This window comes from Squalius cephalus (genome assembly GCF_949319135.1).
Source record: "Squalius cephalus genome assembly, chromosome: 16".
Taxonomy (NCBI): Eukaryota; Metazoa; Chordata; class Actinopteri; order Cypriniformes; family Leuciscidae; genus Squalius; species Squalius cephalus.
This window is the reverse complement of record NC_137137.1, coordinates 29,882,689-29,896,924: the sequence shown is the minus strand read 5'-3', so window position 1 is coordinate 29,896,924 and position 14,236 is coordinate 29,882,689. Positions and strand designations below refer to the sequence as shown.

At 36.4% G+C, this 14,236-nt stretch overlaps 1 protein-coding gene across 2 annotated transcripts; it reads right to left on the bottom strand.

Moving 5' to 3' along the window:
- Positions 1–400: 400 nt before the first annotated feature.
- golm1 (golgi membrane protein 1) lies at positions 401–13,176 on the bottom strand. Of its 2 annotated transcripts, none has more exons than XM_079896459.1 (10): positions 13,038–13,176; positions 11,320–11,490; positions 10,679–10,849; positions 7,439–7,493; positions 7,256–7,358; positions 7,063–7,168; positions 6,775–6,955; positions 4,340–4,474; positions 4,083–4,265; positions 401–3,826 (listed from the first exon to the last, which is right to left on the bottom strand). In XM_079896459.1, the coding sequence occupies exons 2-10, from the start codon at positions 11,449–11,451 to the stop codon at positions 3,711–3,713; spliced, it is 1,182 nt and encodes a 393-aa protein (XP_079752585.1). In that variant the 5' UTR covers positions 11,452–11,490; positions 13,038–13,176; the 3' UTR covers positions 401–3,710. The 2 variants fall into 2 exon arrangements, with proteins under 2 accessions (XP_079752585.1, XP_079752586.1); XM_079896460.1 differs by having other exon boundaries at positions 2,998–3,826; positions 7,075–7,168; positions 13,038–13,171.
- Positions 13,177–14,236: the final 1,060 nt, after the last annotated feature.

The window sequence follows — 14,236 nt, the reverse complement described above, 5'->3', positions numbered from 1 at the left end:
TCAGATTAATTATATTGGCGTCAGATAAATATTTGAATTATACACGTCATCCTTCAACTGCCTTTTGTTCAGATTATTGGTTCAAAATTGCAGCGTAAGTTTCCAGCCTTACAGCAGAATACACACTGTGCTCAGTATAATAAATTATGAGTACGCATGGAATACCTCCATGACCTGTCCTATTGCATTGGCAAAATGTGCAGCACACCACAGAGCACACTAAATAGATAATATATCCAACAATGTGGATGCGTTCTTCTATTTCCAGTGTGATGAAAAACCCAGATATTAACTACGATTTCTAACATCTTCTTGACCTATTATTTGATAGTGCCAAAGTTGACATTTTTACAATTTCACAAAATTGCAATGAACTACTTCTGTGATAAGGCAAGTTTTTGGCAAGGCAAGTTTATTTATACAGCATATAAATAATATAGCATATTTCATACACAATGGCAATTCAAAGTGCTTTACATAGAAGAAATTAAAATAATAAAAAGAAATAAGTTTAGAAAAATAAAATACAGTACAGTACAAACAGTCGGACGAACAGCGGCACAGTGCTCATTCAGTAAATGCATAGCTAAACAGAAGTGTTTTGAGTCTGGATTTGAATGTGACTACTGTAGGAGCACATCTGATCTCTTCTGGAAGCTGGTTCCAGCTGCGGCTGGCATAATAGCTAAAAGCGGACTCGCCATGCTTAGAGTGAACCCTTGGTATTTCTAGCTGATATGATCCTAATGATCTGAGTGATCTGTTGGGTTTATATTCAGTGAGCATATCTGCAATGTATTGAGGTCCTAGGCCATTGAATTATTCTATCATTCAATCCTAAATTTAACTGGGAGCCAATGTGTAAAGACCTGAGGACTGGTGTGATATGTTCATATTTTCTGGTTCTGCTAAGAATCCTGGCGGCAGCGTTCTGTATGAGCTGCAACTGTCTTATGGTCTTTTTGGGAAGGCCGGTGAGGAGTCCATTACAATAATCCACCCTGCTGGTGATGAAAGCATGCACAAGTTTCTCTAAGTCTTGTCTGGAAACAAAGCATCTAATTCTTGCAATATTTTTCAGATGATAGTATGCTGATTTAGCTTTGACATGACTACTGAAACTAAGGTCTGACTGTAGAGTCACACCAAGATTCCTGACTTGATTTTTAGTTGTTTGACCCCTAGAGTGAAGGTATGCGTATGAGAAGGTATGAGAACTTCATCTTTGTTTCCAAATGCAATGACTTCAGTTTTGTCTTTGTTTAACTGAAGAAAGTTTTGGCACATCCAACTGTTGACTTCATCAATGCATTGGCACAGTGCTAAGTAGATCTGTGTGTCGTCTGCATAGCTGTGGTAAGCAATTTGGTTCTTTCTCATTATTTGGCTCATTGGGAGCATTATACAGGTTGAACAGGAGTGGCGCAAGAATTGAGCCTTGAGGGACTCCGCATGTCATGGATGTCCACTCAGACTTATGGTCTCCTATGCTCACATAACCTCTCCCATCTAAGTATGACCTGAACCATTTTAGGACTATCCCAGAAAGCCCCACCCAGTTTTCCAGCCTGTCAAGAAGTATGTAATGATCAACAGTGTCAAATGCAGCACTGAGGTCGAGTAGTACCAGCACTGATAATTTGCCTGTATCAGTATTTAAGCGAATATCATTTATTATCTTTATGAGCGCTGTCTCTGTGCTGTGGTGCGGTCGGAAACCAGATTGAAAATTGTCAAAGTATCCATTCGAGCATAAGAATATGTTCAGCTGATTGAAGACAACTTTTTCAATGATCTTGCCTATTAAAGGAAGATTTGAGATCGGTCTATAGTTGCTTAATATGGTCTTATCCAGATTGCTCTTTTTCAGGAGGGGCTTGACAACTGCAGTTTTCAGGGAGTTTGGAAAACTCCCAGAGAGAAGTGAAGCATTTACCACTTCTAGAAGATCTGCTTCTAAACTGTTTAACACTCTTTTGAATAAAGATGTGGGAAGTGTGTCAAGAGTGCAGGTTGATGTTTTAAGGTGCTGTACGGTTTCTTCCAAAATTTTGCCATCAATTTCTTTGAAATCAGACATAGTAACTACTCTCTCAGGTGGTTTGATCTGTCTGACCCCAGCGCAACTCAAGGATGTGCTGATCACCTTTCTGATATTATTGATTTTCTCAGAGAAGAAAGAAGCAAACTCACTGCACTTGTTCTCTGAGAGCATTTCACTGGGAATCTGGCTTGGGGGGTTTGTCAGTCTCTCTACAGTAGCAAAAAGAGTGAGTGTGTTGTTTAAATTGCTGTTTATAATATTTGAGAAGAAAGTCTGTCTAGCTTTGCCTAGTTCCATACTGAAAGCATGAAGGCTGTCTTTGTAGATGTTATAATGGACTACAAGTTTTGTCTTCCGCCACATGCGCTCTGCTTTTCTGCATTGTCTTTTCATATTTTGCACTGCTGTTGAGTTTCTCCAAGGTGCTTTTTGTCTGCCACTCTTCTTCCTGACTCTAACAGGAGCAATATCATAAATTACACTTTTAACTTTTGAGTTAAAAGAATCAAGGAGAAAATCAACAGAGTCCGCAGCTATGCTTGGTGTTAAGGATATAGCCTTCATAAATAGTACACTAGTGTTCTCATTTAAGCATCTCTTCTTGGCAGACACAGATCTAGCTTCAATGGCAGGAGAGATCAATATATCAAAGAAAATAAATCAGACAGTGCTACATCCTTAATAACAATCGATGAAATGTTTAGACTCTTACTGATAAGTAAATCTAGTGTGTCCACGATTGTGTGTGGGTCCATGTACATGCTGAGTCAGATCAAAAGTTTTTAAAACAGTTTTGATTTCTTTTGCCATATTGGTTTCTCCGTACATAACTGCATGTTACTTGCTAAATTAATATGCAACATAGTGAGGTCCTGTGACAATGCAGCATGTACCATGCAGTCCTCTTCCATTATAAAATGCCGCAGTCATTGCTCATCTACATGGTTAACCCATTAAATGCACACAATAGGTAGAGTAGCGCAACAAAATATTTTTTATTATGAGATCAGAAATTCAGTAAGAAACCCATATTTTTTAAAAACATATTCCAGTTCCCAACATGAAAATGTAAAAAATTCTTAAATCAACAAAAATATCCTTTTACAGCAAATAAAAGCCTGGATTGCACTGTTATTAAATGAGTGAAAAGAAATGTGTCTTTTAGTCTGAACATCTAATATTCCTGTGTTTTCAGCAGCTAAAATGTTGACATCCAGTTTCGTCAAAACGGAACATGAACCGTAAAGACAAGATAAAGCCGTTTTTGTAACAAATCAGCAGTTGTTTTTGTACAAGAGCAAAGCATCTTACATTTAACAAGAGGTTTGACGTAGGGAAAATTCACCATGATGCATAAATTTAAAGGCTTGTTGTCATAAGTAGTTACATTCAAGTTCAAACTAAAATCAGTACTAGCAAAAGAATGTCTTCTTCATGCCTGTCCTGGTAAGACATATGAGATAGTTTGTTAATGACATAAACTCATATCCTTCATTACACAGTAGTGCAGAATTCACCAGCACAAATGAGTCTTTACAGCAGGTTTCCTCTCCCACCTTTTAAACGTCGAGCTGTTGGGAGGACACTAATAAGGGTTTGTGACAGTCTTCAGCTGAAGAAAATGTTGCTAGTGTCAGCAGACTCGTCGTGATCAGGAGCATGTTTGTTACATCCCTGCAAGCTCCGCCTGCTTATCGTCCTCAGACTCCGGTTGGTTGTCATCATCACCGATATAATTAGCCTCATTATCCTCTAGATCTAGACCTGCACCTTGATTTTCATCTGTGGAAACAAGAAAATTATTCGTAATCTTATTGCATGGGACAAAAGTACTTTTAACATATATGATTATTATTATTCATAACTTTATCAATTGACTTGCTGTCAATTACCACATAAACTACGTCATCCTTCAGTTTGTAAAAGCTACCAAAAAAAGTGTTACACTTGAAATTTCCTAACATCTTTATATAGTCATTTTAAAATGAAAAAAAGTCTAATTGTATGATTGTGTGATGATCATGATGTTGAAGACCACCTTTAATTTTAGAGAGCTGTTTTTCTATCTCGCCCTCATTGTCGTACATAACGGCGTCTTCCTTCCCATTTGCTGCATCTTCCTCTTTCCTGTACCCAATTTTGACGACATCCTCCTCCTCGTCTCCAATCCCGATGTCATTTTCCTTTGGGTCTAAAATCCCTGCTTCATCCAGCACAGTATCTGCATGAAGACAGATAAAATGAGTAATGTGTGTGTGTTGCGCTTTAATGGCTGGATTCTCTCCGTTACCCCACCTATGGCCTTTGAAGCCTGTTCTTTAATGTCCACCACTGCTTCTGGATCTTCTTCATTGGCTGGTCTGTTAAGAGTCTCACTCTTATTGGTCCGTTTGGAGGTGGGGGTGGGTGAGTCTTGCAAAATCACAGCATCTTAGAGGAGCAGACAGAATGTTGTTAAACATGTTATCTCTGTAAAGCTGCTTTGAAACAATCTGTATTGTAAAAAGCGCTATATAAATAAATGTGACTTGACATGCTGGAGGAACAGAGAATAGAGTTTTTCTTTAAAAAAACTGACAAGACTTAAAGGCCCATTCACACCAAGAACGATAACTATGGACACCAATGGACAATAATTGTTCTGTTTATTATAAGCACACGCTGCAGTAATGTCGTCTGTCGCTTTAAACGCTCAGCCGGGTAGATTCTGCTGTCAATGTTTTTATCGTTCATCAGCAGGTGTAGTTTCTCTGTGTCGTTACTGTAATAGTTGTGGTGTACACTCAGCTATTCTCTTAGAGTTCGAACAATTATTAAAATGTTAGTTATCGTACACCTGTGAAGGGCTTTAACGGTGCACATTTAATAAGAGTGATAGTAAGGAACGCTATACTGTACATTTTTTATGGTTTTGCTAATGAAAAACGACAGACTATATTTCAAATTTATTTAGCTTTTCACAATACACATTTAAAGTGTTTACATGCCTGTTTATAGCGTTTAAAATCAGCATACACCATATATTTTACTACGATTATGGTTGGTTGATTGGTATTTGATTGAAGTATTGCGTTTACGAGGTAGAGTTTAATCGCAATATTGCCTAATGTGAGGGTGCATGTTAACATAATCATTGTTTCAAAGCAGCTTTACAGAAAATTTTGTGCGACAAAACATTACGCAGCCGTCTGACCAAATGGGAGGTATTCCAATTAAAACAATGTGTAAGGAGAAAACCATCAATATTTTTTTACTAATTCTATCCTAAACACCTGCTAAATCTGAATAGATGGTTATAAAAAAAAAGAGTGTAATTATAAAAATTATTTATTCTTACACAGCAGGCTTGGGAAGCAAATTTCAATGTTATTATGAGTTTGCAGTAAGTGAAAAGATTAAAGTTGTGATGAAGGAGCAAAAGACCTTTTCTTCCATATTATGATGTAATTCCAAGTATTTATCCGAACAGATATTGAAAAAGAAAAGGCTAGGCATCGGTTGTTGATTGGATTTGAGATGAGGGCATTGCACTCAAAAACAGAGGTGGACGAACACAAGCTTGCAGGGGCGAATATAAGCGCATTAAATGATTGGGAAAGTCCTGCATACGCCATCAGAGAGAAGTCTGTCGTTTCACCAGAAGATCTGAGTCATTTGAAATCCGATCAATAATGTGCGTTTAGAGAGGATACTCATTGTGCTACCGGCATGAAAATCATGTGGTTTATTGTGGAGAGGTTTTCTTGTGCTAGGGCTGTGCTGTTCAACCTGACAACCGCCCCACCACTGTGGTTTGTATGTGAATGCAGTTTTCCATGAATATTACAACACGAGTGAAGCACAAAGCTTTGTTCACAAAAGAAATAATAGGTAAGCAATTAAATGCTACATCGCAAACATTTGGATACGTGAGGAATGAGAGAGGTACATGAGCCCATCAATTTAAGCCATTTGACGGCTTTCTATTCTGTTTTGTGATCAGGTCATCTGATTTCAGTTATTCCACTGAAAATGGAAAATTACCAAATTACTTTCTTCCTTTCATTCACTTTTAATTACTATATTCGCTGTAGGACGGACCTTTTTTGCACACATGCCTGTAATGAATTTTTTCTGGCAGTGCAAAATCAAATATACTAATACTAATATATATAATGCCTTGCACCGGCGGAAGATAAAATGTTCTCTTCAGACCTTTTACAAGGTCAATTGCTTTGGAACGTCAGGAGAAGAAATGAAGATTTTAGACTAGAGATGGACTCTGTCCTGCTCCTGTCCCACATTCCTCTCAAATCACAGAACGGTATATATGATGATGAATTTATCTTTCTGGGGAAATATATTTAAACTGGGCTTAGTTTCAAAATTTTGTATAATTTCTATTGTTTTCTATGTTCAAGAATCACATTACAGCCATAATTCCTGCATTGTGTATTATTTGTGTGAATAAAAGGCTATAATTAATTCCAGCCACTATAAAAAAAGAAAAAAAAGAAACTGCCAACGTCACAGACCTAGCTAGTACAAGCATTAAATATATATAAATATAAATATATATAAATATATATTTGAAATTCATTTTATGATTGCACGTGCTATACAGGACTCCCTTGTAAAAGAGACTGTGTCTCAATGGGACTTTTCCTGTTTAAATAAAGGTTATATATATATTAAATGAGGGCCTTCACCCATATATAGAGACATTCCACGCTCAAACAGGCAATTCTCACCTTCTTCATTTTTCTCCACTACTAACTCATTGGTTTGGACCTTAGCATCATTTTTGGGCTGTGAATTCACATCTGGTTCGCCGTTCGGAGGTTCTGCCACACTTTTATTTGAATGGTTTGAGGCGGGAACATCAGATTTGGCTTTTAAAACAGAGACTTTCGGCATGGAACCATCAGCATTCTGTGAAGGACAGTTTATGTCAGTGGAAAAGGGGTAAGAGACACCAAATAAATAAGAATCACAAAGGAACTATTTAAGGACATTTTTTTTTTTTCTCATAGCCGTACCAGTGGAGCAACCTTTTCAGACGTCCTTTGCTTTTCCAGTTTGGCAGCTGCCATTTTCCCATTGCATTCCTCTTTTATGGCCTCAATTTGTTTGTTGCACTGAGACCTGCACAATACATACAGCCATTATCATACTGATCAAGCAGTATAATGTCTTTGGTATTGTAGATTAGAGCATTCAGAATGGACCTACATCTCACTGCTGGCTTTCTTACTGAGCGTGTCCATGTTATTTTGACAGGACTTCAGCTCACTCTGCATTTTACTCGCATCCTGCAGTAATGACTTCATACGGTCTAATAACAAAAATGTGAAGGAAAGATGATATGCGTTACAGAGTTAAATACAGTAGCACAAATATGAGGTAAACACTTACTCTTCATGTCTTGCACCATTTTAGCACTGGAGGAAATGTTGATCTTCAGATTCTCCTATGACAGAGAGAAAACTTTTAGACCTAAAAACATACACTGAGCATAACCAAAATCCAATTTTGGCCATTAAAACCTAGTGACCAGCCTACATACAGAGTCCTTTTGAGTATGATTGCATAACTGTTTATATAGATAGCATTTCTGGGCATCAGTAACAGTACTGAAGGTAGCGCCATAATGCCATTTTGAACGTGCTAGCATACTTGCATATACAGACAGCATTTCTGTCCTGGGCATCAAAACCTAATGAGAGCATTTATATGCATTAAAACCTGGTGGGCAACCCATCTAGACCAGTGGTTCCAGGGGGTCAGGGCCCACTAGGAGGCCTGAACAAATTTCAAAGGAGGCCTCAAGATGACGTAAAATGATTTAAAAAGTGTCAGTTTTATTCACTTCTCGCAGGCGAATCGGCATGATTCACTTATCTGCTGAAGATTAGGGGCATTCCAAGAAATTTAGATCATTTTCTTTGTTCCGGAACAGGAACTTCATTTGTTACAATGTTGCATTTTCTTCTTGGTTTGCTTGGCTTTCACAAGGCAACACTTAAAAACGTACCAAAATGAGTCTAAGTAAGTCACATGAGAGTAAAACTGTACTCTTATTTGTCAGAGTTTCCTCCACGTCATCCATCAAGATGGATTGACAAGTTCGCTGTCGAGACTTTCAGCTGTTTGCAATGAACAAATCAAACAAAAGTAATTGAAATAGCTCAACACAACAAATGTTTCAAGTGGTTTTCTGCAAATTCAACTTTTAATGACTTCTGCAGTCTCAAAATGATTCAGTGTCCCTGAGTAGAATCCCTCACAACAGCACAAATCTGCAAAACAGATGTTGTCTCAAGCACACCTGATCATCACATAGCCTTCACCATACCTAGAGATTGGCATGGAGTACTTTCCATAAGATCATCTCTCAATGCAAATCAAACCAGCTATTAGGCTAACTGAAATAAAACCATGCCAATCTCTAGGTATGGTGAAGGCTATGTGATGATATGGGGCTATTTTAATTCCAAAGGCCAAGGGAACTTTATCAGGATGCATAGTATCCTGGATCCATGAAGTAACTGGCCTTTAAAAATAAAAATCTGCCTGCCTCTATGGGAATTTAACATAGGGGTGTCCAGACTTATGCACCCTGTATTTTAAGGAAGAACATTTATTTATTTACGATACATTATTCATTCACAAAGAAAATTGGTGTCCTTAAAGGTTGGATTTTTCCTAATTTTTTTAATTAAGGCATTCATTTCAATTTCCAAAAGATGATTTTTTATTCCTCTTTTTAGTCAACTTTAGCATGGGTGTCTAAACTTATGCATAGCACTGTATGTAAAAATATAAGTTAAAAGAATGGTCCACAAATTTAAGAGAAGACACCATCACCCTTCACAAACAAGGAACAGGATACCAAAAGATAGCGAAGGCACTAAATGTTCCTTGAGACAACACACTGGAAGCATAGTTTGCAAGTTCAAAGTTAAAAGAACAGTGGTTATAGGGAAGGAAGCTATCAACGGTTACAACCAGATTTCTGAGAAGGGGAAACATATGTTGTGTTAAGCTATTTCAATTACTTTTGTAATATACAGGTATATATATATTCTCTCTCTCGGTCTCATTTTCATCAGTTATCAAGCTCGGTAAACACTAATCACAGATGATCTACCTTTAATTTCACCAAGCTGATTACTCACAAAGACAATTCCTAGTCATCATGTTTTCAGTCCATTTCAAGTTTGATTTTGACATGACATAAAGCAGTGAATCAGAGAATCAGACACTGCTGCTTGTTAAATAACACATTTGCCGTTGTGAATTATGATAGCGCTTGGTTCATTGGTCTGTTGGGTCGGATTGCTTTCTCACCTCCACAGAACCGCCCCAGAGTTCGTTTTCAATTGTGCCAAGTCCACCTTATTCAGGCGATCTCAGAGCGATTGTTTTGGTGTGGATCTGTGCGTGATTGCCGTGTTCACATATGCCTAAACGAACTGAACTAAGGGACAAAACGCACCAGGTTCTGAAACAAATGCTCCAAATGAGCCAGGTGTGAAAACGCCCCAAGATAGCATTATGAAAAATATCATGAATTTAAACATTTGCAAGGCAGGAAAAAATACTGCTGCTGCCACAAAAGTTCGAGAAGGCAGCTGGGAGAATATGTGACTGTACTAACACAAGTGAATCAACAGAATTTATTTAATTAATAATTTATATACCTTAAAGAGCATGAAAGAAAATGTCAAAAACATTATATATTCTAAAATTTATATGTACATTTATATCAATTCAAATTAAAAGTGAAATATTAACAGTTAAAAATAAAATAATGTAAAATAATACTTATGTGTAATGCAGTAGGCCTAATGCATTTTAGTTTGCTATTTCTTACCCAGAATAAAACCTTCTCAGGTGCAGGTTAGTCCTGTAGCTCAAGTTACCATGCAGAAATGACGAACACTGCTAAAAACCAATAAAAATTTAGAGTTTTCCCAAACAAAATTCAAAGTTACACAGGAAGCCACTGACATTGTACGGCTTTGTGACACAAAGCCACACATTTAAAAGTGTTATTTCTTAACTTGGGAAAGTCTCATAACTCCATGTGCATTTTTATAATATACCTTTTTATATTTACGCTAGAAAAAATACAGCAAACATATTTTTAAAACTCCTCATCCACACAGGGGTGATTCACCGCTGACAAGACAGGCTTTAAATAAAACTCGGCTGTCTATGGAGAAAAAGGTGACATTTTTGTTTTAAATCAGTGTTACATGACTCGAGAAAATGGAGTAAAAGGGCTGTGGTGACTCTTTTGCCAAAACGGTAGGGAAACTGTCCAAAAATGTTGTCTGTAGGTTTCAAAAGAGCTGTCAAAAGTCCACCAAACATATCCCTTAATCCTTATCCAGAAAATTACTGGAGAAGTCAAGAGGCCTTTAAATATTGTTATGGACAATAATGGGGGCCATTGAGTTAAAAAGGCTGAGAACCACTGATGTAGGGGCAGGACAGCTTACCTACTGAACTCCCTATCAAATCAATAGAGTAAAATGATTTGAATAAACACGATTCATTCCCTAAATCATGACAGGTAACTGGATGATTACTAGCTCCGAGTTTCCACCTGAACTCTTGTCAGTGAGTGCAAGACGAGTGTTTTCATACTTTTTCTTTTTTCCAGGTGTTCAGAGCGCTTTCCTGCTGTCTTTGGTGTGTTTCCTCCATTAACTCCAGCTGCTCATTCTGTCTGCGCGTCTCATCCTCGGCCTTCTGCTGCTCTCTGTCGCTTTCTACAGCCAGCTTCCTCATGCGGTCCTCCAAATCCAATATCTTGCTCTGGAGAACAACACAAAGTCAAGTCACATTTATTTATATAGCGCTTTTTACAATACAGACTGTTTCAAAGCAGCTTTATAGAGATAACAGGAAAATAATGCAGCAAAGTTTGTTTCTAGAAGAAAATAGCATCACAGTCCAGCTTAAGTAAGTTCAGTGATGTTTCATTTTGTTGTAAAAAAGTTATTAATTTAGTTCATTTGTGTATATAGCCGCTCTGGAGAAAACCGTAATGTCATCGTCCAGCTCAGTTCAGTTCTCATATGGTGTCAATGCAGGCAGATCAGTATGATTGTTGAATATTACATTTATTGTTAAATGTAATGTCGATTAATGTTATTGTTGAATATTAAATGAAATGTTAAATTTAATGTTTAAACAAAGCTCCTTTCTAGACAGACCTATTATAGTTAAACAGCCACTCACACCACCACTCGCCAAAGGCAATATCCAAACACACTGTGTCAAACCTGCAGCTCGACGTTTCTGGAGTTGGAGACCCAATAGTTGAAGCCAAGCACGAGGATGCAGGAGATGAGAGCCACCAACAGCAAAGATGAAGAGCGGCCGCCACGTCGACCGTTCCCAAGTGCACCCATCATGCTTTATCACAGTTCCACAAACACCTTAAAGATGGGTTCCTGAAAGGGAAATATAAACTTAGTATAGACATTTATAGCCCCATAATGCAGGATATAACAAACACATAAATGCAAATAGAAAAAGAAGTGAGGCATTTTTAGCAAAATTATCTAGACCGCATTTTTGGGAATCATAACTCATAACTGCCAAAACACACAACATTTCTGTGGAATCTTACCTACTACTTGGGTACTGTGTGTTAAACATATAAGTCACTAGATATCGCTGCAGATTTCAAGAATACTCCATTTTCCTCAACAATGTATATAGCATGTAATTGGTCATTAAAAGGGTCAGATGGTCATATTTCAAAGGCATGAAGATCAATTTCAGAGACTGACTGAATTTTCCAAAACTCACCAAACTTTTTTCAGTATTTAGTTGATTTGATCTATTCAAAGAGTTGAGTTGTACATACACGGTACGGTGCAAGTGCTTTCAATTCTGCATCAATAATAAAAATGTTTTTTAAATTGACCCATGCAAATAATATTTCACAGCAATGATCAATTGCCAATGTTTTATTAATAGTAACAATCACATTAGAGTCGAAAATATAGTTATTCTCTAGTTATTCTTTCTTTCTTCTCAACTGTTTGGTAGAGGTTTTTTTTTAACCCTATGAAGCCTACTGATACACACATTTCTAAGGGCTCTAAATGATCAAAACTTTGCTGAAAAACCTGTTATACACGATCTACTACTTGCCTTCTGTCGTCTGATTGATAATTTATACATTTTAGCAAGTTAACACCCTTCAGTTCGTGGTTTATGCGTCTTTTTGCTGTGAAATCTTTACTCATTATTATAAAATTACAGAAAGAATAATTTGTATATTGTTAGTAATCATTTCAAGATTAATCATTGATTGACTTGATTAACTATCCATACATTATTGAGATGTTTTCCTCCTCAAGTGTGCAAACTGTTCCGTTTTAAAATAATAATAAAAAAAAATGTTCTGGCTATTATTTTATGTCAGGCTTTAGAGAGGTAAGGAAGAAAGAAAACCTGAACAGATGGAATGCTTCCTATTGTTTGTTTGGATGTTATCTTGAATGAAAACCTTTTGTTCGTAAGATACCAACACACATCTTGCACTTTTTATTTGCATAAATCTCAAATCAAATGCAATTTAGAGAACACCCAGTGCTCAGGATGTACTGCAGGACCAAATGCAAACCAAACCAGTGTGGTGTAGTAACAGAGACTGCAATTAATCATGTTCACCATCACCAGACTTTTACAGGAGGAAACACTTTACTACTGTACTGCCACTGTGCCTTTCAAATGAAAGAGACATTTTACTCTACGAATGGTTAAATAAAGGAGAATTAGAAAAAAATAATATTAAACAAGCCACACAAACTGGAAACAAATTCAACATGTAACGTTAAATCCATTTAGTACGAAATTGCTTTTGTTCTGGTAGCATGCTTGCTAATACAGCTACTGTTATTGTTATAGTTACACTTTCCTCTTTTTTACAGATAAATGTTATATATTAGTGTCAAAATTGAATGTATTGGTGTCAAATTGCCCTTACCGGCGATTAATGTAAAATGTCTCGTCAGGAAAAGGGATAAAACATGGACATCTCGATATTCGTTGGAGTCTTTCCGGGATGAAATCACTCAACAAACTGCAGCGTTTTTGCCTTGAACCGCAACGCGCACGCGCACTTCATTCTGATTCACTTCTAGTGTTTTCAGGAAACAGTTTCTTTCAGCGCTGAATGGTTCTTTGAGGTACTACAGTTGAGCGGACTTTTTACACTCTTATTAGCTAGAAAATAAATAAAAGCAGGACATGTGTTTTCACAATGGAAGTTGAACTTGTATCAAATTGCCAGCTTTAGGCAAAACATATTATATTCTATAAACTGTATTAATTTGATATATACACTAACGTTCAAAAGTTTGGGGTCAGTAAGATTTTGTAATGTTTTTAAAAGAAGTATCTTCTGCTCACCAAGGCTGGATTTATTTGATAAAAAACAATAATAAAAAAAAACTAATATTGTGAAATATTATGACAATTTAAAATGACTGTTTTCTATTTTAATATATTTTAAATTGTAATTTATTCCTGTGATCAAAGCTGAATTTTCAGCATCATTACTCCAGTCTTCAGTGTCACATGATCCTTCAGAAATCATTCTGATATGATGCTCAAGAAACATTCATTATTATTATCAATGTTGAAAACAGTTGTGTACCATTTTTTTTCAAAATTCTTTGATGAATAGAAAGTTCAAAAGAACAGCATTTATTTAAAATAGATATTTTCTATCATTATAAATGTCTTTACTGTCACTTTTGATCAGTTTAACTCATCCTTGATGAATAAAAGTATTGATTTATTTGATTTCTTTCCCCCAAAAATAAAATTAAAATTCTTACTGACCCCAAACTTTTGAACAGTAGTGTTTAATGTTACAAAAGCTTTCGATTTCAGATAAATGCTGTTCTTTTGAACTTTCTATTCATCATAGCATCATGAAATAAAAATGTAAATAACTGTTTTCAACATTGATAATAATCATAAATGTTTCTTGAGCAACAAATCATCATATCAGAATGATTTCTGAAGGATCATGTGACACTGAAGACTGGAGTAATGATGCTGAAAATTCAGCTTTGATCACAGGAATAAATTACACTTTACTGTATATTCACGTAGAAAACAGCTGTTTTAAATTGGAATAATATTTCACAATATTACTGTTTTTGTTTGTATTTTTAA